Raw genomic sequence first — 21607 nt, forward strand, 5'->3', positions numbered from 1 at the left:
TCTTGAACATTCGTAATTGCCATATCAATATTATGTATAAAATGATATTATCCATGAAAAAATAATATTCAAATATGTATATGATATATGGTGTAGGATATAGGGTTTTGGTTTGTATTGAAAATCTGTATAATATTCAAATGATCTATTTTGAATATTGATACGTATATTTTAGAAAAAATAATATTTTCATGTTTGTTAATTTATTTATAGTTCATAACATATTTATACTTATATTAAATTTAAAATTAGTATATCTTTTAAATAGATATATAGGTTCATTATTTATAGATCCATTTAGATGTATCTTTAGGTCCAAAAACAAAAAACTTAAATGCTATTAATGAATTTTATTAATCTTTTGTAAAAATACGAGTACTTTTGAGAAAACTGTGATTTTTATTAAATGTATAATTTGGGAATAATATTACATATTTTGAATGACTGTTCTCCTTTTAACTAGCTATTCAGAATGACCGTTTGTTTTCTCGATATTGTACGACGATATCTGAAAAAGCTTTTCACCTGTCAATCCTTCAACAAAAAAAACATTCCCGGCTTGATACCGATAGAGCTTGTCTGGAGCATAGCTAAAGGCATTCAAAGATGAGATCGATTCAAATACGGAAACTCAACGATTATTAAATGACATATTATTCACCATGTGTGTGCTATAATGCCTAACCTAATCCATGGTTAATTTGCATTAACACGGCAGTTAAAACATAAGGATTATTTTAAGAATATCCCCTTTTTGGTTAAAAAAAATATCCCTTCAACTTGCAAATTTATAACTATTTTAATGTGGCAAAACCGGAGAACTAGTCATGAACAGCTTAATTACTTAAGGCGTATACGATAATGTCTTTTTGACATCAACTTGTCTTTTCCCATAAAATAAACTAGGTGACTGGTCCGCATCCTGTACGGACATAAGAACATGATCGGTCCGCATCCTGTGTTCTCTCTCGATCCGTACTTCACGAGAGAAAACACAGTAACGTCAGTATGAAGAGGCAGATATTGTGTGTATGTATAATTGCAACGTCACAAAATATTGTGTATTTACGAAGATACTTTCATTCAAAAAATAGAATAAATAGTGTATAGTTTTAGAAGTAACAGATTTTATATTATCATTAATTAGAATTGTATTGTATATGTTTCGTAATTCTTTATTTTAGGTGAATAATATTATTTTTCCATAAATAATAAACAAACATTTATGTAGACATATTAAAAGAAAATATAATAAAAATCAAAATATTATCCATAAATAATATAAATTATGAAGTACATTTCTCGATAAAGAAAGCAAATTCAATTAGAAACTTGCAAAAAATTAAATAAATTTTGTAAGCAATTTGACGGGTTAACATTATTTGATAGATTTATAAATTTCTAGATTTTATTGAACATAAAATAATATTAAATTGACATACTGTCATCGGTCTCCTAACTCATCACAACCCATCTAGCAAATACAAAAAAATAAATAATTGCAACAGTTTATTCATTTTAAAATTTGTATTTGAAAAAAAAAGTAGATTAAAATTATGTACCGTGACTACAAAATATTCTAAAAAACTTGTTTGTAGACAACATTCAATATTTTTGTCTGCAGCTTCCCTTCTTTACCAGCAATTAGGATTTTTAATCCAGATCTCGACTTAACTCTTGAAAGTGAAACTTTACCTTGCATTTTGTAAGCATTTTATAAATTATTTTAAAATTATAATAAATTTATTCTTTAAACAACGATAAATAATTTAAAAATAATATTAATAAACATTTTTGGATTTTGTAATATTTAAAATAGTTATTATATAATTATATTCGAACACAGTTCATCAAGTAGAGGATAAAACTATTATAATTATCTTACATAAAATTTCGTTCATTTTATTTTATAGGTTATAAATATTAAAAGTAATAAATAAAACATTATTAGTCTTTCAATAATTTCGAGAATAGTTTCCATAAATTGTTATTTGTAATATTCGTTAGATTATATGACAAGTGATGTTAAACGTCAATAAGTTAAACAATTCTTCCATATTTGGAAAACATATATATATATATATATATATATATATATATATATATATATATATATATATATATATATATATATATATAACAATGACAAATTAAATGGTAGAGTATGTAAACACCTATTTTCTACCAGCGTGAGTTAGAACACCACCATATTTAAGAATCATAAGGGCCTTTACAGGTCTTTATTCTTCGCCTTCACCATCCCACTTCAACGGCTTCAGTTGAACCTTCCTGTATATCCCTGAGAAATTTCCTCCCTGCATCATCCAAAAGGTTCTCTGCTGTGAGAAAATGACCTCATGAATTAAATAAAAAATGCATAATGCTAGCTTAATTATAAGATAGTATATTCAACAAAAAAAAAATAAGGCCTTTGAGTGGCAGTTGAGCCTCACGCGCTACTGTTTGTTTTCTCTCTAATTTCCAAAACGCGTTCGTAAGGGGCGGAGGTTACGCGAATCTCCGGCGTCTCCGTCGGTGCTCACCGTGACTTCTCCCCCACCGGAATTTGCTCTACGAGACGGATTAAGCAAGATCTGGTCTACTAGGAGGTGCTCCTCTCTCTCTCTCGGCGACTCGGATGGGCTCTCTGTAGCGGAAGCCCCTAAGAACTCCGCCGCTCTGGTGACTCGTCGGTGAAAGGTTGGTGTACGCTGTTTGAGGACGACGACGACCCAACCGGAACCGCCTGTCAGTCATCGGGGCTGGGGTTAGGCTCCGAGGGGAGGGTTTGTGTCTGCGGTGTCGGTGGATCTCACAAATGGGATGGCGGTTCCCTTTTGTCCTGAATCTCGCCGGCTCGCTTTTCTTCCTTTCCTCGTCGACAAGAGCAGAGGAGCACGGAACTCCTCGGACCTGTGAGGCGGCGAAGCGGTTACAGAAAGTGGCAATTAGGGTTTTTGGAGCCGTTCTTCATCTGAAGGCGGCGTTTGTGGCCGCGGGACGCTTCGTGGGTGGCTCTGTTGATAGTGACTGGCGGTGGATCTGGCGGGCCTCGACACCCCCGTCATGAGAAGTCGTCGGAATCTGGATTTGGTGGCTGCGGTGTCAACGGAGGAGGGAGCATGCTCTCTCAGTCTTCTTTCCCTCAACCTAAATTCCTCTTTGTTATGTAATCTGTGTATTTTGCTTAGCCAAGTCACTTGTAACCTAGGGTTCATGTTTCTCCGGTGAATCGGAAAATGCTGTAGTCCGATGCCCTTCAGGGATGAAAATTATAATATATATATTTATTAAAAAAAAAAAAAAATATATTCAACAAAAAAAAATGATATAAGATAGTATTACTAAATGATACTATGTAATACTTTCCCGGACAATATTCAACAAAGAGAGATAAAGTACTAAAGAACCTCTTCAAGAACTGCTTTAACTTGGCGAAACTTCTCAGCATGTTCAATCAAGGTTTTCTGGATCACTATCACTCTCACGACCTGGTCTACATATAAAAAAAAGGAAGACCATATTGTCGTTACCAGTATTCAACACATGGAAAAGATAGACCAGACATGCTTTTTGGAGACAAGACACAAAGAGTTGAGTTCAGGGTTCTAAAGATGAGGAGCCTTTGCGTCTAAACACATTTTTCTTAGCACACAAGCAGCGTTGTCGTAATACCTTAATGTTATGAGAGGAGAGATTTGTGAATAATACTTTAAAGAATGAAAAGTGAATGTTTGTATTTTAAGACCTTGGATGTCTCCTATATATATGCAGTCGATTTATTCTCATATTAATGATTTTAATATTTTGCACAATAAATAATAAAATCGTTTAAAGAAAGATAATAAATGTGTATTGTCAAAAAATGATTTGCATATGATATGATTTTAACTTGCGCAAGTAATACATATTAGAAAGGTAAGTTATTAAAAACAAACAACCTAATTAGAAACATTAAAATATTTTGTAAGCAATATAATAAATATGATATCAACATGCGCAAGTTTACCGTTTGAATAATAAGGAAATTTTTTAATATTTGTCTTAATTCTAAATCTTGCCCAAAGGTAAACTAAATCGATAAAATTTAATGATTTCAACTTGCGCAAGTAATCCATATTGTGAATAAGTGATTTGCATATTTAATGATTTCAACTTGCGCAAGTAATCTATATTAGAAAGGTAAGTTATTAAAAACAAATTTTGTCAATAAGTTATTTGCATATTTAATGATTTCAACTTGCGCAAGTAATCCATATTAGAAAGGTAAGTTATTAAAAACAAACAACCTAATTAATAGGGGTGGGCACTTTACCCGATATCCGAAGTGGCACCCGAACCCGATCCGAAAAGCCCGAACTGAAATCCGAACCGAAGTAGCAAAATACCCGAACGGGTATTGAATAAGGAGAGATTGGATACCCAAACCCGAACGGATAATACCCGAACCCGAATGGATATCCGAAGATAACCAAACATATGTATAATTAACCTTATATTTTTAGTTTACATCTCTCATTTTATATAAAATATTTATATTGATACAACACATACTTTAAGTTTATATGATATATATACAATTACGAAAAAAATGATTTGCTACTCACTTAAAATGCATGTCAAGTTTTTTATTTAAAAAATTAACAAAAAGTTACATCCGAATTTTTAAAAAATAACTAAATTAATATCTTTTTAGTTTTAAAATGTTATGTCCAAATCTATTAACTATTCAATCTATTAAAAATAAAAAATTAGTTAACTGAAAGTTATATTTTTAAATATAAGAAACTTGAGAAATGAAAATTTTAATTTTTTTTTTCAAAATCTAAATATCCGAACCAGATCCGAAATAACCGAATCCGAACTAAAAATACCCGAACCCGATCCGAAGTACAGAAATACCCGAACGGGTTCTACACCTCTATACCGAAATATCCAAAAATCCGAAATACCCGATCCGAACCCGAACGGGTACCCAAGGCTAAACTAAATCGATAATTATTATCCCCTAGCTATATATGGGCTTAACGAAATCAACAATAGTTTTGGGCTTGTATACATAAGCGATTGATTAAAATAAATGAAAAAGAAAAATTCAAAAAAACCAGCCAATAGAATTATAACGTTTTTCCTGAGAAGCTCTATATGAGTGCCACCTCAGCAAAAATCACTAAAGTGACTTCTCTTTTAATGTATAGAGGGATAAGTAATCTATCGTATCAAACTAGTAGCTAGAAGCCTAAAATGAGATTATAAGTGATTAAATGAATACCATATTCTTTTTAATACAACTAATATCATTTAATTTATGCACAAAGACATCAAAATCGTATATATATTCAATGGGAAAATTACTTTATTTGGTTGATAATTGTGGACGTTTAATGTATCTTCATATCTTTATGAGACAAATTAAAGAAAAAATATTCGTATGGAAAAGGGAATAATAGTTATGTTTAACCTTTTCATTTTTCTTTTCGATCTATATGTACTTAACTACTTACTTAATAAAAGATAAGAGATAAAATCTGAAAGCTATTGCCATTGCCACTTGTATATAAATATCCTCAACAATTGGCAATTTGGCATCACAACTTGATAGTCGTCTAGTAATTAATTGAAAATAGCCAGAGGTTATTTGTACGGAACTACGGATTATATTAATCATTTAATAATAATACAGCTTTAGTCGCAGAAATATATAACTAAAATATGCTTTGAAAAGATGTTTGTCGACATGAAAATTCGGATTCTACTATGTTATTTTTAAATACTAGCTACTATATATGGACTTTACCAAAAGAAAACTCCTACTAATTAGGTAACGCTTATGTCGTTTTTGTTACATCTTTCTAAATATTAAAACATTAATCCAGCACGCTGTTTTATATCTGCATGTTGATATATATGAATGAAACAGAATCCAAATTTGGGTTCTCACTAAACAGGTAAACATTCTTTAATCTTTATTTAATCAATTTAAAACTCGGTCAATTCACATATATATATATATATATCGTTTTGTTATATATATTAAAATACATTATATTGATACATTGTATCCAGCACGGTGTTTTATATTTGCATGTTGAATATATGAATGAAGCAAAATTCAAATTTGGGTTCTCACTAAACAGGGTAAACATTCTTTAATATTTTTAACCAATTTAAAAACTCGATCAATTCATATATACATGCAAAGGTTAAGACTTATCATCAGACCCCTTATACAAGCACTGAAAATCAATGTATACTAAAATCCTATATAACATGTGGCAGAAAGAAAGCTGACTTTGCCAAAAATAGTCAGACAACTCTCAACAGCGTTCAAAAAAAAAAAAGTCAGACAACTCTCAACACCGACAAGTCAACCACTATTTTATTTCGATCAAAACCATATCCTCAAAAGAGTCAACAGTCAAATTGAATATCACATCACATCTAATAATAACCAATACTACTATCTGAGTTAACATTCCATAGATCCTTATGCTTCCGTGTCACTTACGTACAACCCCCAAGTCCCACATTTATATTTCAGCAGCCAAATGAACAGTAGACATTATATACATTCATACACACGTGTCTTCTTGTTGAGATGTGACAAAACGAATCACGTTTTCTCTATAATAACAATACTGGAAAAGTTGTCCATTTCATATGTATCTACTAAACTAATCCTCAATGGTGCAGCTTGCAGAAATGAAAGCACCCTGTCACTTGTCAAAACAAAGTTTTTTTTTTTTTTTTTTTTCCGCCAAGGATTTAATTTTTATTAATAAAACGGGCCAAGCCCAACATACATGGCCTAAGGCCCAAATACACAAAAAAAAACCTAAAAGCCCAAAAGCCAAACGGCTACAATCTATCACTTTAACGGGCCCGCGGCCCAAACTAAACAAGACCGAACGACGTCGGCAGGACAAACGCATCAAGGAAGCTGGCTGCTGTACACGTGGAAGCATCTGCGCCTTCGGATCGACACGCGTCGCACACCGCCTCGACCTGACCATCTCCGCCTCGAAACGCCTCCAGATCCATCTCACCGTACCTTCGTTTCGCCGGATCTCATAACCCGCCTCGATCTACCTTCTTCTCCGATGGTCCTCCACCGAAAGCGTCATCGGACAAACCGCGCTCTCATCAGAACCACCCACTCTTCTCTCGGGATTAAAACCCGAAACCACAACCTCACCTTTCCGCCGACAAGAACAACAACCCAACCAAACTTTCACCGCTAACACCCAAACTTCCTACGGGTACCACGCCGGCAGTGTAGAGCTATAGTAGCCTCCACCCTCCGGTAACAAGACGGCGACGACGGAGCTAGGTAAGCCTCCCCCTCCCGGAAACTGAAACCGACGACGGCGGAGCTACAGGAGCCTCCACCTCCCGGAGAAAAACCGACGACGACGGAGCTGTAAAAGCCTCCCCTACCCGGATTCGAACCTTGATCTAAAAATACTTCCTCTCCACCGCAGAAACCCTTCCCCACGACCGCGTCTTCACTCCAGACAAGAACCCGCCATGCACCATAGAATAGGTCTGATCCACAGCTCAGACAAGGCGATAGTGGGGGAGGGATACGAAGAGAGGCACTAAGATAACTTTTAAACGGACGGACCACAGTTCCGGCGACGGCACGGTCGCTCACGCGCCGGCCGTACGCCGGAACCGAATAGATCTACTTTCTCTCACTAAGATGCTCTCTCAGGTCTCCCTCTCTAGATTCTAATTCAGAGGGGAAGAAACCAAAGTTCAAATCACTTGTCAAAACAAAGTTAAAACACAAAAAAAAAAAAATATGAATAAGGGCCTTGTTGAGCGTGTTTAATACTCTTGTGGGCCATTCAGCTAACTTCGTAGTTCTGAATCATTGTAATTAGTTAATCAGAGAAACACACATTTTCCTTCGAATAAAGATAATCAAAAGTTGCTTTCGTAAAAATATTACAGATTGAAACAATTTTTGTGTAATATTCAAAAGAGATCAGAAGTATTCAATTAAAGAATAACTTGACAAATCTTTTTCTCTCACGACCAAAGAACAAAACAAATAGACAACAAACCTTCTTTCATCTATATCTACAACACATTCTTGCAAGAATAACACAATCACGTAAACAAAAATTAAATCAAGTCTTAAAGAGGTACTTAACCTCTCTCTCTCTTCTCACCTCTCTTGATCAAATCACAAGCAGTCTAAACCGCAGATCTCAAGAACAGGACCACCTTTCGCCACAAACGGATTAACCCTCACCCAAAGAAGTGTAAGAATCGAGGCCAGGAGGATCGACCAGACGACAATAATGGTCGGCATTCTATCTTGTTTCCCAAGCAAACCTTTAAGGAATGGGTAAAGATGAATGACCACCCAAAGTGCAAAGAACAACCTTCCAAAAAGCGGTCCCCATGAGTCATATCCATTGCTTATAGCATCAGAGATTCCCACTACGATTCCGATGACGTTTATGATGAGAAGAGTCGTCGGAGGGATGAGGAGTGAAGTCCATTTGAAGAGGTAAAGGTCTGAGAACTCTCCGTCATCAGCTGCTTTTGACGTGACTGTGAAGTTAGTGTCCACACCAGCAAGAACCTTGAGAAGACCTTGGAAGAGAGCAAAGAGATGAGCAGAGACACCTCCTATGACCCAAAACTGTTCGTTTCTCCACCAGTCATCGATCCCAACTTTGCCCCATTGCATCTCGAGTATACCAGTTACTGCAATGGACGAGAAGAGGGCCATGAAGAGGATACTCGCATAGTTGCTTATCTGCAAAATTAAGAAACAAGAACCGTTCAAATTAGGATTTTGAACCGAACGGAACCAAATTTTTGGTTTTCTCCCTTTTAAAAAAATATGCCCAAACCATACAAAAAATCTGAACCGAACTAACCAAAATAAACAAACTAACCGAATTTACCCGAAATTTCAAAAAAAAATTAAACCAAAATCTAACCTAAATCAATAACTTAGATAGAATTTTCAAAAACTTAACTAACAGAATAGGTAGTTCAAAAAATAAAAAACTAACCGACTACCGAACCAAACTTTATTTCGGGTTAATTAGTAAAATTTATGTTGAATTGAACTAACCGAAAATCAAACTAACCGAACCGAATAAACCAAACTACAAACCTGCATGCCTTATTTAAACACACAAACCATGTAATAAAGATTCATACTTTGAGAGCTCAAGATGATTGTTTTACCTCGGGAACAATGAACTTTCCAGTGAGAAGACATATGGCTGGGAGAGAGCAATACACGATGAGGGGAAGAGAGGTCCAAGGGTAAACCACAGAGTTAATGTAGGACAATCTCTCAAGCCACTTCAAACCACCTCCATAACCATACCAAATAGGACAATGCCTACTCAAGAAGATCTCAACGGACCCAAGCGCCCATCTAAGGACTTGATGAAGACGGTCTGAAAGATTGATTGGAGCTGACCCTTTGAAAGCTGGTAACTTAGGTGTACAGTAAACAGACCTCCATCCATGAGAATGCATCTTGAAACCCGTGAGAATATCTTCCGTAACAGAACCGTAGATCCACCCAATCTGTGTTTTTTTTTGGCACAAAAGGGTCATCATCAAAATCAAGAATCTATTGCATAAATACAAGAAAATAGGAGTTGTTCAATCTGTAAAACCGAACCAATTAAAACCGAACAAAGAAGTAGAGTAAGTGGTTTGGATTTGGTAATACCGAATAAACATTATTGGTTCGATATAAAACCAAAAAATACTGAAAAACCGAACCAAACCAAACCAAAATAGATACGGTTCTAATATGGTACCTAATTTTTATAAACCGAAAAAACTGAACCGGACCCGAATTGAACATCCCTACAAGAAAATGTGTAGAAAAGTCAGGAGCTGCGTACCTCTTTGCCCCATTCAGTTTTATCTTCATATCCACAACTAATGACTTGAATAGCTTCTTTAAGCAGACACGCAGGACTTGCGTTTCTAGCCATCCCACCGTTTTGCATACGAGCAGACGCAACAAAAACAGGAGACTGCCCAAACTTCTTCTCCAACTTCAACTGCATCGCCTCGCTTGATAGTTCTACATTAGAGCCTATACAACATTTTCATCAGCAACAACACCAAACGAGTTAAAACACAAACAAGAACTCTAGTGTTCATACCTTTAGTGACAGGACCCTCTTCAATATTCTCCAACGCATGGATCTGCTTAGACGCTTCCCTATTCTTCTTCTTCTTATCAGCAGCAGCCAGCGTCTTCGCCTTACGGTTCTTCCTCGAACCGCAGCATAGGAAACACCATTTAGGCCAGCAGTTACATGTCTTACGCGGCGCCTTCTTCTTCTTAGGCGCATCGAATCCGTAAAGCGCTTGCCTCCTGAAAACACAACCTGTTCCGACATAGATAGGTCCTTGTAACCCATCCAAACCCTTCATATTGATCTGTAAAACCAAAAAGATTCATTATTAGTTGGATGTTCAAGAAGATGGTGAATGTATGTAGTACTACTACTTACATCGAAGAACACGACGTTGCGGTTTGAGTATCGATCGTGCCTATCGATCCCATCGAATCTCTGAGGGAACTGAACGTAACAGATCTTTTTCCCTGACTGAGGATCCATCATGAAACACATTGCTTCTCTAAGAGCTTTGCTGTTGTTGATGTAGTGATCACAATCAACGTTCAGAAGATAAGGAGCGTTTGATAGAACACCAGAGACTCGTATCAATGAGTTCATAGCTCCAGCCTTCTTGTGGTGATCGAATCCAGGTCTCTTCTCACGAGAGACGTAAACCAAACGAGGCAGCTCGTTGTTTTCGACGTCACGCACACCATCACTTCCAAGGAAAACCTATTACAAGAAAGTTTCAGACACAAAGAACATTACAAAGAAAGGTTTAAAGACTCTGAAACTCACCTGGATCATGCCGGGATGATCTCTTGTACTGTTACCAGGCCAAGGTGTACCGTCTTGCATAGTCCAACCTTCCTCAGGGACTTTCTGCGCCGTCGCTACAAGAGCATTGATCTTAACTTTGAACTCTTCATAATCTCTCTGTTAAACACACACACACAATTAGTATCTAAAGCCATCATAAAAAGAAGCAATTAAGTAAGTATTAACCTTCATGGCACGCCGTTCTCTGACGAATGCTGGATGGACTTTGTTCTTCAAGTAGTCCATTTTATGGCAGAAGTACCACTCAGGAGCACGCGGCTCGATGCAGTACTTCTTGCAGAAAGGAACCCATTTCCTCGCGAACTCTGCCGTCTCTGAAAGAGCTTCGAAAGTGAGCATAGCTGCACCGTCATCGGATACATAACAAGCAACTTTATCAACCGGATAGTCAACCGCAAGAATAGACAAGACAGTGTTTGCTGTAATAAGCGGAGGCTCTTTTAAGGGATCCACTGTACTCACGAATACATCCACAGGGGATAGTTCGGATGGTTTCCCTTCTTTTTCATATCTGCAAACACAAAAAATGTGAAAATTATATTACCAAAACCAATTATTGAGAAACTGTTAAACAGTAATTAAACATTGGTTTCCCGTCTAAACAATTTTTTTTTTAAATTTGTAAAAGTTATTTTACCAAAACCAGTTTTCAAGAAATCATTAGAGGGTAATTAGACACTTTATAGGAAACTATTGATTAGGCAGGCGTCTAAACCGATTTTTTTTTTAATTTGTAAAAATTATATTACCAAAACCAATTTTCAAAAAATCGTTAGCTGCCATTTTATAGAGAATTATTTGATTAAGCGGGTGACTTTTTATAAATATTGTTTTAGAAAAATCGTTTTGTTTAAGACCGAGTTTTAGAACTGACCAAAGCAAAAGTCTTTAACATTAACAAGTGTTGTGTGTTTTCAAGTTACCTTAATGAGAGCCTGTCCAGGTATGTTTCTCGCTCTATTGGGTACCACTTAGGGAACTGATCAAGAACCCAAGAAACCGCAAACCATATCTCACAAATCACGGAGGTAAGCCACAGTGCATATGCATCTTTGACCGGGTGGAGAATACGGTAGTGGAAGAAGAGACTAAGAATCACAAGACGCAGAACAATCAACATCCGGTACGGATTAATCTTGCTTGATTTGATTGGTATCTTCCTAGACAACGGCTGCCTTCCCTCATCCATCCTAAAAATGCAAAAAAAAAAATGCTTCATAAGTAACGGAACAAAGACATAAACCAAAAGTGTGTCTATGTTCTTACATTGGGATGTCATCACCATCTTCAAAATCAGGATCTCCTTCATGTCTAACCACCTGCAGTTTCTCGTTCTGCTTTTTTTTCCATTCCTCCATACGGTCTTTCCAAGCCACACTTCCATAACCGTAAACCGCAAGATCTTTCTGAGGTACCATTGGTCTTGGATGTGCTGCAATTACACAAAAGCAAATGAAAAAACTCAGTAATCATTGACAATACTCATTAAGTACTTCAAAATACATTCAGATTACAATTTTAAAGCTTAAACATATAAATAAAACTAATATAGACGGATTATATAAACGAATAATCTTACTTTTCATCAAATTATAATTATACAAATTTTAAGTTAATTATATATACTTTAATGCATATGTATATTTTTTTAGTTTTCAATAAATAATTTTTTGAATAAAATTTATTTTTGCGCTTTCAAAGCACGGATCAAAAGTTAGCTAAGTACTTGAAATCCAAGAAGTTACCAGCAATGGTTGGGTCAGAGAGAGAGACCGGGTGGACTCTACTGCCATGACCACTAAGTGAAGGAGGAACAATAAGAGCATGTCTGTCAGACGATATCTCAATGTCCTGTCATAAACAAAACCCCAAAAATTTAGATAAAGTTACTTAAAATGTCTTGTGATAGCTAATGAGACTTATTATTAACCTCGTCTCCATAAGTCAGGAGTGGAATCTGAGAGCCAGGTGGAGCTGAATCCAAATCACCGGAGTGGCGACGAGACACCGACACACCTTCAGAGACCTGATCAAACCCAATCCCATTGCCCCCGTACTCGAACTCATTGTCTATATCATCAACGTCATCTTCCTCTTCATCGTTCTCGACCCTTGGACTTCCTTTAATCCGTTTGTAACGGGTCTTGCACTGAGGACAAGCTTGATTGCCTTCTCGTCTCTCGTACTCGTAGCAAGGTCTACACACAGGGAAGGCACACTCGTTGCAGGCAACAAACGGTTCTCCATCGACGGTTGATTCGATCTCGTCTCTGCAGATTTCGCATGTCTGTCCTCTCAGCTCTTGCACTGATCTTATCTGCACAAATAAAACGACGTCGGATTCACTACTTAAACAACACAATCTTTAACACTTCACATTCACAGATTCTGATTGTACTGTACTTATTAGTGTCGGCAAGTGGAAACAAACTGTTGTCTGAAGAAAATGGAGGATTCAGACAAGTCAAATTCGGACAAATCTTCCCCACCGACAGAAACTGTTCTAAATTAAATCTAATAGAAACTATAAAATCCTAATTGAATTCGAACGGTCAAACCCAGATCCAGAAAACAAAAAAGGAAAAGACTTTCGGACAGGAACAGAGAAACCCAGATCGAAAGAGAGATGCAATTGGGAGATCTCTTATCTTACTCTGGCATTCTCATCGGCATTGATCAGAACAAACTCGTTCCTGTTGTGAGAACCGGCGATTAACCGACCACCGGTATTCATGTTGTCGGAACGCTAAGCAAATAAATCTCTATGGATCTCAGGGAAGCTCGGTGGTTCTGAGAGATCCACCACAGTCCATAACAGAGGTTACTACTTCCACAACCTTTTTTATTGTTGTGGAAGTGTAAACAGTCACAGAAATAAAGGATTGATTCCAGAGAGAGAGAGAGAGAGAGTCAATGGTATGGTGGAAGAGAGAGAGGCGCAAGCTGCAAATGATTAAGGCTAAGGCCAATTTGTTTTTTAATAAACACGTAATGACGAAGAGAGAGAGGGACAAGAGTGATTTGATTAGTTAAAAACTTAAAGTGGTGAGATTATTAAAAGGCAATTATGTAGATTAGTAAAAATCCAAAGGCCATATTTTACCAAGATTAGATAAATACCCCATCGCTAAGATGGTATAGAAAAAAAAATTGTTTGTTTTCATAATAATAAATGTTATTTAAATATATATATATATATATATAATAGTCAATTTTCAAGTTTCATTTTAGTAAATATTCCATCCGTGCCTAAAAAATGTATATTTTTTTAAAAAAAAATTGTTTCAAAAAAATACATTTTTGATATTTTCAATGGATAAATTAAATGTAAATTGTAAATTTCATAAAATATAATATATTTATTAAAATTCTATTGGTGAAACTTGTGGGAAATAGTTGACTACAGAAAATAAAGTATTAGTAAATAAAATTTGATACTCCCTCTGTTTCAAAATACATGAAGTTTTAGGATGTGACACAACTATTAAAAATTTATCTTTTATCTATAAAAATATTATTAAAATATAAATTAAAATATGAAAATATCATCTATTTGAAATATCAAAAACTCTCTAAAACATCATCTATTTTGAAACATCAAAAACTCTCTAAAACATTATATATTTTAAAACAGAGAGAGTATATTTTTTAATAAGTGAAAATTTTAAAATATGGATCTTTTAAAAACGGATGGAGTATTACTTAAGATTTATATTTAGTTAATAAAAACTATATGTGTAAACTTAGAAGGAGTAACAATTACACTTTAAATCAGGAAACATCTAATTAGAAAAAATCATGTACTAATTTAAAACGAAGAAATTATTTTAAATTATTTATGTGTGTAGATCCAAGTTCTTATAACATGTGCTTGAACATATTATTAGTAGTAGTGGAATTTCATATAAATGTGAGAAACAAAATTATAATGACAAGAATCAAGGTCTTTGTTATTGCCCTACTGTGTAATAAATCCTCTAGAAAAAAAATCCTCTAGGTTTTTAAAGAGACTCGAAATGTTGAGAAACAGGTGTAGACATTTACTCACCAGACATAAAACAATCTGTAAGCATCGTGCCCAATATCCTATTTTCTAGGTCTTTTTAGTTGTAATTACCTTAATTATTGCTACGTTTTTACAGGACAAATTTACAAGTTACCGAGGTAAAATAACCAAAACATGTTAGTTTAAGCCTGGGGAACTTATTTTCAACTTTGATCACAGTGATCAACCTATTATGTCTTCTTTTTTTTTTGCTATATTTTCATTATTTTGTGGGTGTGTTAATATATAAAGATTATTCTAAAGTCGGCCCCAGTCGCCATATTGCTAATTTGTTTTTTCAGCTTTTATCCCCTGTTCTTAAATAAGAGAAAATGTGTAATTATTGTCACTATGTATCACATCACATGCCCATGTATGATGTCTATATGTATACATTTGCCGACAGACAGTTCGTGATATATAACATATTTAGAGTAATATTTTCCAATATTCTAATTTTGGGCGTAGAAATTTTATATATATATTGACTTGTTGATAGCCTGGCCGAATATAGATAATAATCTTTTTCAGAAACTTATATTATATAGTATAATGTTGATTATATTACATATTATAACGTATAGCTAACTTTAGTTGGTTACCACATCAAATTTGTTTTCATGATTTTGATTGAATGGTGTGTACTGTCTTCTCCAAGCTCTATTGCCACATGTTCTTATAGAACTGTCGGTGCTTAATTAACAACAATATATAACATGACTTTTTGACTTTTGATGTAATTCTCTCAGTATTAGTAAATGCACAAGATTATTTGCTGGTTTTTATTAGGAATCTGAATATAATAACTATATGAATATTAAAGAAGATCGAATTAAGCTTTTGGTCAAATGGTTGGAGGTTATAAATCAACCCAACTTATGGGTTGTATTTCATCTTGATTCGATCGTATCACAGCTATTCAATAATTTATTATATCAAAAGAAGTTAATGAGAAAACGTTATATATAATTATAAGACTATATTCTTAGAAAACAAGAAAGAACTAAAACTATACAACAATTTGTATGAGAATTTATGAAACAAAAATAAATGTGAAATAGCATGTTGATTCAAATAAACGATCAATTGTTTGTGTTAAAACGAAAATGCTTTTTAACTCTTTTTAGAAAAAACTATCAGATATTTGACATAAAATTAACTAAGCGAGTCTATGACAGTTATGTATTACTGATTTTGTAAATCAAACGAGATTAGTTTGTTTCTGTCAGCTCTGCATTTTGATTTGATCGATCTTTTGAAACACCAAATTATGTGGGGTTTGTTTGTCGTTCACATGATTGTTTTCTTTCTTTCATGTTTAAGCTTTTTTTTTTTTCTCTCGGAAATTTAATGGTTATCACTGTTCACTTTAAGACTACGCAATCAGAACTCATAGACTACGGTTGACAAAAATTTACGCATCATAATTAGGAAATGCATATATACAATATACCGTATTTGTAAAATATATGTTTTTTTTAGAACTAGTATATGGTAGTATTGCAGGATTGTATTATTATAGTATTTCGAGTGTTAAATCATAATATTTCTAAAAAAATATTTCGAGTGTTAAATCATAATATATATCATATATTTTTTGCATATATAGTATCATACTAAAATGATAGTTTTAACTAGTTTTTCTATATAGGTTACACTACGATTAATTTGTTTGTATACCACCTTAACTAATCATGTTATTGTAACGTTTTGGATGAAAAATGTACAACAAAGTGTCATCACTTGATTGGATGAATTTGATAAGATTTTTCTATTCTACTATTTGTAACAGGAGTAATAAATATATATGTCAAATGACTAGTTAAATAAATATCGTGATCACCTAAGTTAAGTGCAACAGCGCAAGTACAACTGTTCTATTTGTCCATCCAAGTAAATAGTTATGTTCAACTGAAACAATAAAAACTAAATCAAGAGTCTACGGCTGATAGCTACTGGTTGAGCCATATATTCCTAGTGAAATTTCTCATTAATCTTGCCAAAAAGGAAGCCACAATAATCACACCAGTATACATCTTTAATATCAGTTATTATTTATGTGAGCTTAAATGTATACACATTACGAGTTCACGTATTAAACTTCATTAATATATTCTACAATTGACTGAAAGCAAAAGTAGTTTTTATAGACAAGTAAAATGTCTAATAGCGACACATTTGCTTTGTTTCTTTAGGCAAAAAAAAAGTTCACCACTTATATATATATATATATATATATATAGTTGTTTAGTTGCTTCCTTGTTGATAGTTTTTGTTTGTACCATTGTATTCACTTTTATTACCTAAAATGTCTAATAGCGACACATTTGCTTTGTTTCTTTTTTTTTTAGTTAAAGAAAAAAATGTAATTCTTTTTTTTTTTTTTGAAAAAGGGCACACAAAAAAAAAATGTAATTCTTACCAAAAGAGAGAAGTGTCATTGCTTAAAAAGTATCCAAAATAAAAATGATTCACTGAAAAACAGTTTTATATATATGTTCTATTTATCTAGATTCTAAACATAGCTAAGCTGTTACCCTAAACGGAAACTTAAATGTAATTATGTATATTGCTCGAAGCTCATAAAGGGTAAGTTTCTTTACGTGCACATGAATTTAAGTTAAAACGATACTATGATTAATCGAAACACGTGTTGCATGACTCACTGGTAACTTTTGACGCATTTGTTTTACCATTTGTTTCCAGTAGAGTGTAATCATAACTGCGGCAAGGCACTGGCGCAATGAGTTGCTTATTAGAATAATCAAATAATTTTTTTTTTTTAATAAACCCTATCAATTGATTGGCCTAGAACGAACTTAGTGCTAAAAGGTAGATTGGCTATCACACTGCATAACCTGAATTTAGAATACTTTCCGATTAATGTGAGCCAATCATCTGTTATGATATACCATATAAATCACTTAGGCCAAAACCCAAGTCAAAGTCTAGACTGACTAAATGATGATAATTTAGTTTATAAAGAAAATCGAATGCATGACTAATGTGGGTACATACCAAGCTTTAAGAAATTATCACTAGACTACCACCGCATGGTTAAAATAATAATAATAATATAACCTTTATCTATGCTGGCAATTCTTTTTGTTAATTTCTTCTACTGATGACGACTGAGGAGTGCATATTTTACACGCAAGCTCAAAGTAAGAATGTAGTTAATCCATGGCCCTACGAAGAGTAACATGGTATAACCTTTAACATTAAGACAAATACATGAACTATAATAATATAGTATTTAATACTGTAGTTACTATGTTGGTGTTTTGTTGATCTACATGTCTTTTAGTTCCAGTTACTCCTAATTAGCTTTAATTAATAGTTAATGCCAAGTGTCGAGGGTCAATCTTGTCGGTGGAGGGTCCAAAAAATCCGATATTGTATAATACATATATAGCATGATCGTAAAACATAAAAGTAGCTTAAGTGTGCACGAAAAAAATAGCTTAAGTAAAATATTCAATAATTCATACTTTTAATTTGTAGAAACCTCTAATATTCTAGACAATTCACCAACATGCACTATCCATCAATACGATCTTTTGTACTATTTGCGGTGGCAATAAATCTGAAAAGCCTATACAATTGACCAATATTATTGGAAAAGAAACTAAAAGTATATTAAGACAGCTGTGGAGTTGCTTTGTTGTACTTTAGACACCCACCAATCCGAAAGTATAACTTGTCCGAACTAAGGAACCCCTCTTCTCTCGTATTTTGACATGTTTACGGGCAGCTTTTAGACAGCACATTACAAGTTAAATTGATTCAGAAACAAAATTAGATGGATTGTTTCAACCTTTCAGGTAAGAAATTTCTGTATTTGAAAGGTGAAAACAATAGTATTTAATTATTTATCGTGTTAAAGCACTTTGTAATACTTTTCAAGATATTATATTCTAGTAGATCAAGGAATGTATTATTTATCTCTTTGACAAAAAAAAGTATTATTTATCTTATTAATTGTGAAAGTTGGAATTGTCCTAGTATTGAAATAAAATAAAATTACGAGGTGGTGGATACGAGTTCAAATAAATAAAAAATGTTAACAACACATGTATAAGATTGGTCTTCATATGTCATTGCCATGTTCTTGACTAACAATCCATATATTTCCAACTATGTGATTAATTCTCTTTCATAAGTCTTCTAAACATTTCATAAATCAAAATCAGAACTTCTTGTTTAATTGTCTTTTCAACGTGAGAATATCAGGAAACAGAATATAATCTTGATCCAAAATTAAAACAAAAGTAGGGGAGAATAGTTTCTTAGGCTTTTTACTTGATTCCAACCAAGTTCAACCTAATAGGCAATCAAAATAGTTAAATAAGTTACCTCTATCCACTGAGTATATATATTTAACATGTGCTAAGTTACCAACCAAGTGGCTGTAGTTTAGTGGTGAGAATTCCACGTTGTGGCCGTGGAGACCTGGGCTCGAATCCCAGCAGCCACATCTTTTTTTTCAATTTTTTTTAACCCTTCACTACTTGATTAATGGGCTTCCGTCAAATTTATTCATATTTTTTACAACGGGAGTTTTCGAAGTACTGAAGCCCAAAAGACTTTCTTCGCATACAAGTAAGTAAAAGATCTCACCTTATAAAAAGTCCCAAACTTGAGACACACGCTATTAACACGCTTCCTTTACTAATTTCCCTTTTTCACCTTGCGTTAATTTCCTTTTTTCACATTGCGTTAATTTCCTTTTTTTTTTACATTGCGTTGATTTCTTTTTCGTAAAAAGGAAATTATCGTCTATAAATAACTGACATACGCACCTATTTGATTGCAAGTCTTATCAGACCACTCTCTTCTCTCGTTTTCATCTTAGGGTTTTGGTTCTGTCTATTTTCTCTCTCTCTCTCTCAACGATATGGAGTACAACAAAGAAGAAGCAAGAAAAGCAATGGAGATTGCAGAGATGAAACTCTCAAAAAAAAAAGATTACATCGGGGCGAAAAAAATCGTAAGCAAGGCTAACAAATTATATCCAAATTATACAAGGCTAATAATCAACTGAGCTACTTGTCAAATCAACCAAAAGCATAAGCATATTGATAGGTCCCTTGCCAAGAGATATCTATTGTTGATCTAGAAACATGGATTTGATACCAATTAAGGTCCCTCTTCAAATCAAAGAGAATTTGCCAAAGGACAAACTAAGAACACACACTTTTCTTTGGGTAGTTTTGACTACCTCTTTTTAGTTTTTCATTAGTTTAAAAATAGAGAAAGATGGAACACTAGTTCCTACAAAACAGGAAGCAAATAGGTACATGAAGTTGAGGAAAACTCAACGTGAGAGAGTTGAGCCTGTTCTCCTACAAGTCAGGAGACCAAGTCTTTCTCTTTGTTATTTGCTGAATTTAAATAAATGAAGATTAAATAATAAAACAGCTAAACCAATTAACTAGATCGGTAATGTGAGAGAGTACAGTTTAGCTTCTATCTTGCAGTCTCATCACATATACTTACATTGCCAACGAAAACAGATCGAGCATCGACCTCCTCCTTGCCTGCTTGATCTGCTGCCATAGTAGCAGGATCTGCAAAAAAACAAAAATTGAATTTAACAAAAGAAGTTGATCTACTGCAGCTAACGAATCAGAAACAAACCTTGAGGACCCATATCCTTCTCAACCTTGGCCTGCATCTCGCGAAGAGCAGCAGCTTCGTCCTCTATCTCTTTCAATCGTTTCTTCATCTCATCCAACTCCTAATTATAAATACCAAATCAAATCAATAAGAGAGAGAGAGAGAGAGAGAGAGAGAGAGAGACCTTAGCGGCATCGTCATCAGCTGCAGTCATCATGTCCATGTCTCCATCCATCTCTCCGACGTCGGGGATTTCTCCGCCGTATACCTCGTGCTCCTCTTCCTCCATCGCCTCTCTCTCTCTCTCTCTCTCTCTCTCTCTCTCTCTCTCTCTCTCTCTCCCCGTCAGGTTTAGCCGATTTGGATAGTGTGACACGTAATCAATCATCGTATCCGGCCCATTTATTATTCCTTAATAGGCCTTTACAGGCTCAATTTCTGACCTTTTCGTTAATTATTATTATTATTTGCTATTTTGAAATTGCATAATCAATCAAATCTGTCGAATCTCAAGTCATCAGAATATCAAAACACGTCACCAATAAATTAACCCCTTTGCCGAGGTGAAACGTTGAAAGGTCTCTGTTTCCTCGGGACCAAAAGAACTAACGGTAACATTTTCTTCATTTTTTTACCGGTGGAGGATAAATATTTTCTCTTTTTAAAAAATTGGAAGAAAAAAAGAAACACCAACGGTAACTTTCACTAAAATCCCACACCATCTGTCTATATAAACAAACAATGGCAGTTTCCTCTCTTACCACCACTCTTCCTTCTTAATCTTGTTCTTTCTCTCTCTCTCTCTCTCTTTCTCAAGAAACTATAGTGTACTTTCATAGACTGTGAAGTAAAGACCTTGAAGGAAGTATTGAATAGTGTCGCCGCATCATATATACGATGCGAAGCTTCCCTCTCACGCCTCGGCTCATTACCAAAACAAATGCCTTGCGCTCTACGCTCTCTTCAGATCAGAGTCTAAATCCCA

The 21607-nt window shown here is 34.4% G+C and overlaps 2 protein-coding genes and 1 non-coding gene across 7 annotated transcripts; 1 reads left to right on the forward strand and 2 right to left on the reverse strand.

The window, feature by feature from the left end:
• Positions 1-7957: 7957 nt before the first annotated feature.
• LOC106404751 (cellulose synthase A catalytic subunit 6 [UDP-forming]) lies at positions 7958-13916 on the reverse strand. The gene is made up of 12 exons (XM_013845437.3): positions 13612-13916; positions 12889-13275; positions 12704-12809; positions 12225-12390; positions 11882-12148; positions 11124-11469; positions 10917-11054; positions 10512-10850; positions 10158-10437; positions 9891-10087; positions 9214-9564; positions 7958-8773 (listed from the first exon to the last, which is right to left on the reverse strand). Exons 1-12 carry the CDS (start codon positions 13690-13692, stop codon positions 8192-8194), a joined length of 3240 nt encoding a protein of 1079 aa, XP_013700891.1. The 5' UTR covers positions 13693-13916; the 3' UTR covers positions 7958-8191.
• A 5492-nt stretch (positions 13917-19408) lies between these two features.
• On the forward strand, positions 19409-19480 carry TRNAH-GUG. Its single transcript has one exon. It is a non-coding gene; the product is annotated as a tRNA-His (tRNA).
• Positions 19481-19919: 439 nt separating this feature from the next.
• LOC106425799 (polyadenylate-binding protein 2-like) lies at positions 19920-21002 on the reverse strand. 5 transcript variants are annotated; one of them, XM_022709533.2, is made up of 4 exons: positions 20807-20994; positions 20644-20725; positions 20498-20573; positions 19920-20083 (listed from the first exon to the last, which is right to left on the reverse strand). In XM_022709533.2, the coding sequence occupies exons 1-4, from the start codon at positions 20909-20911 to the stop codon at positions 20056-20058; spliced, it is 291 nt and encodes a 96-aa protein (XP_022565254.1). In that variant the 5' UTR covers positions 20912-20994; the 3' UTR covers positions 19920-20055. The 5 variants fall into 5 exon arrangements, with proteins under 5 accessions (XP_022565254.1, XP_048630966.1, XP_048630965.1 ...); XM_048775009.1 differs by having other exon boundaries at positions 19920-20078; positions 20493-20573; XM_048775008.1 differs by having other exon boundaries at positions 19920-20078; positions 20493-20573; positions 20644-20743.
• Positions 21003-21607: the final 605 nt, after the last annotated feature.

Source organism: Brassica napus, unplaced genomic scaffold (assembly GCF_020379485.1).
Source record: "Brassica napus cultivar Da-Ae unplaced genomic scaffold, Da-Ae ScsIHWf_627;HRSCAF=923, whole genome shotgun sequence".
Lineage (NCBI taxonomy): Eukaryota > Viridiplantae > Streptophyta > Magnoliopsida > Brassicales > Brassicaceae > Brassica > Brassica napus.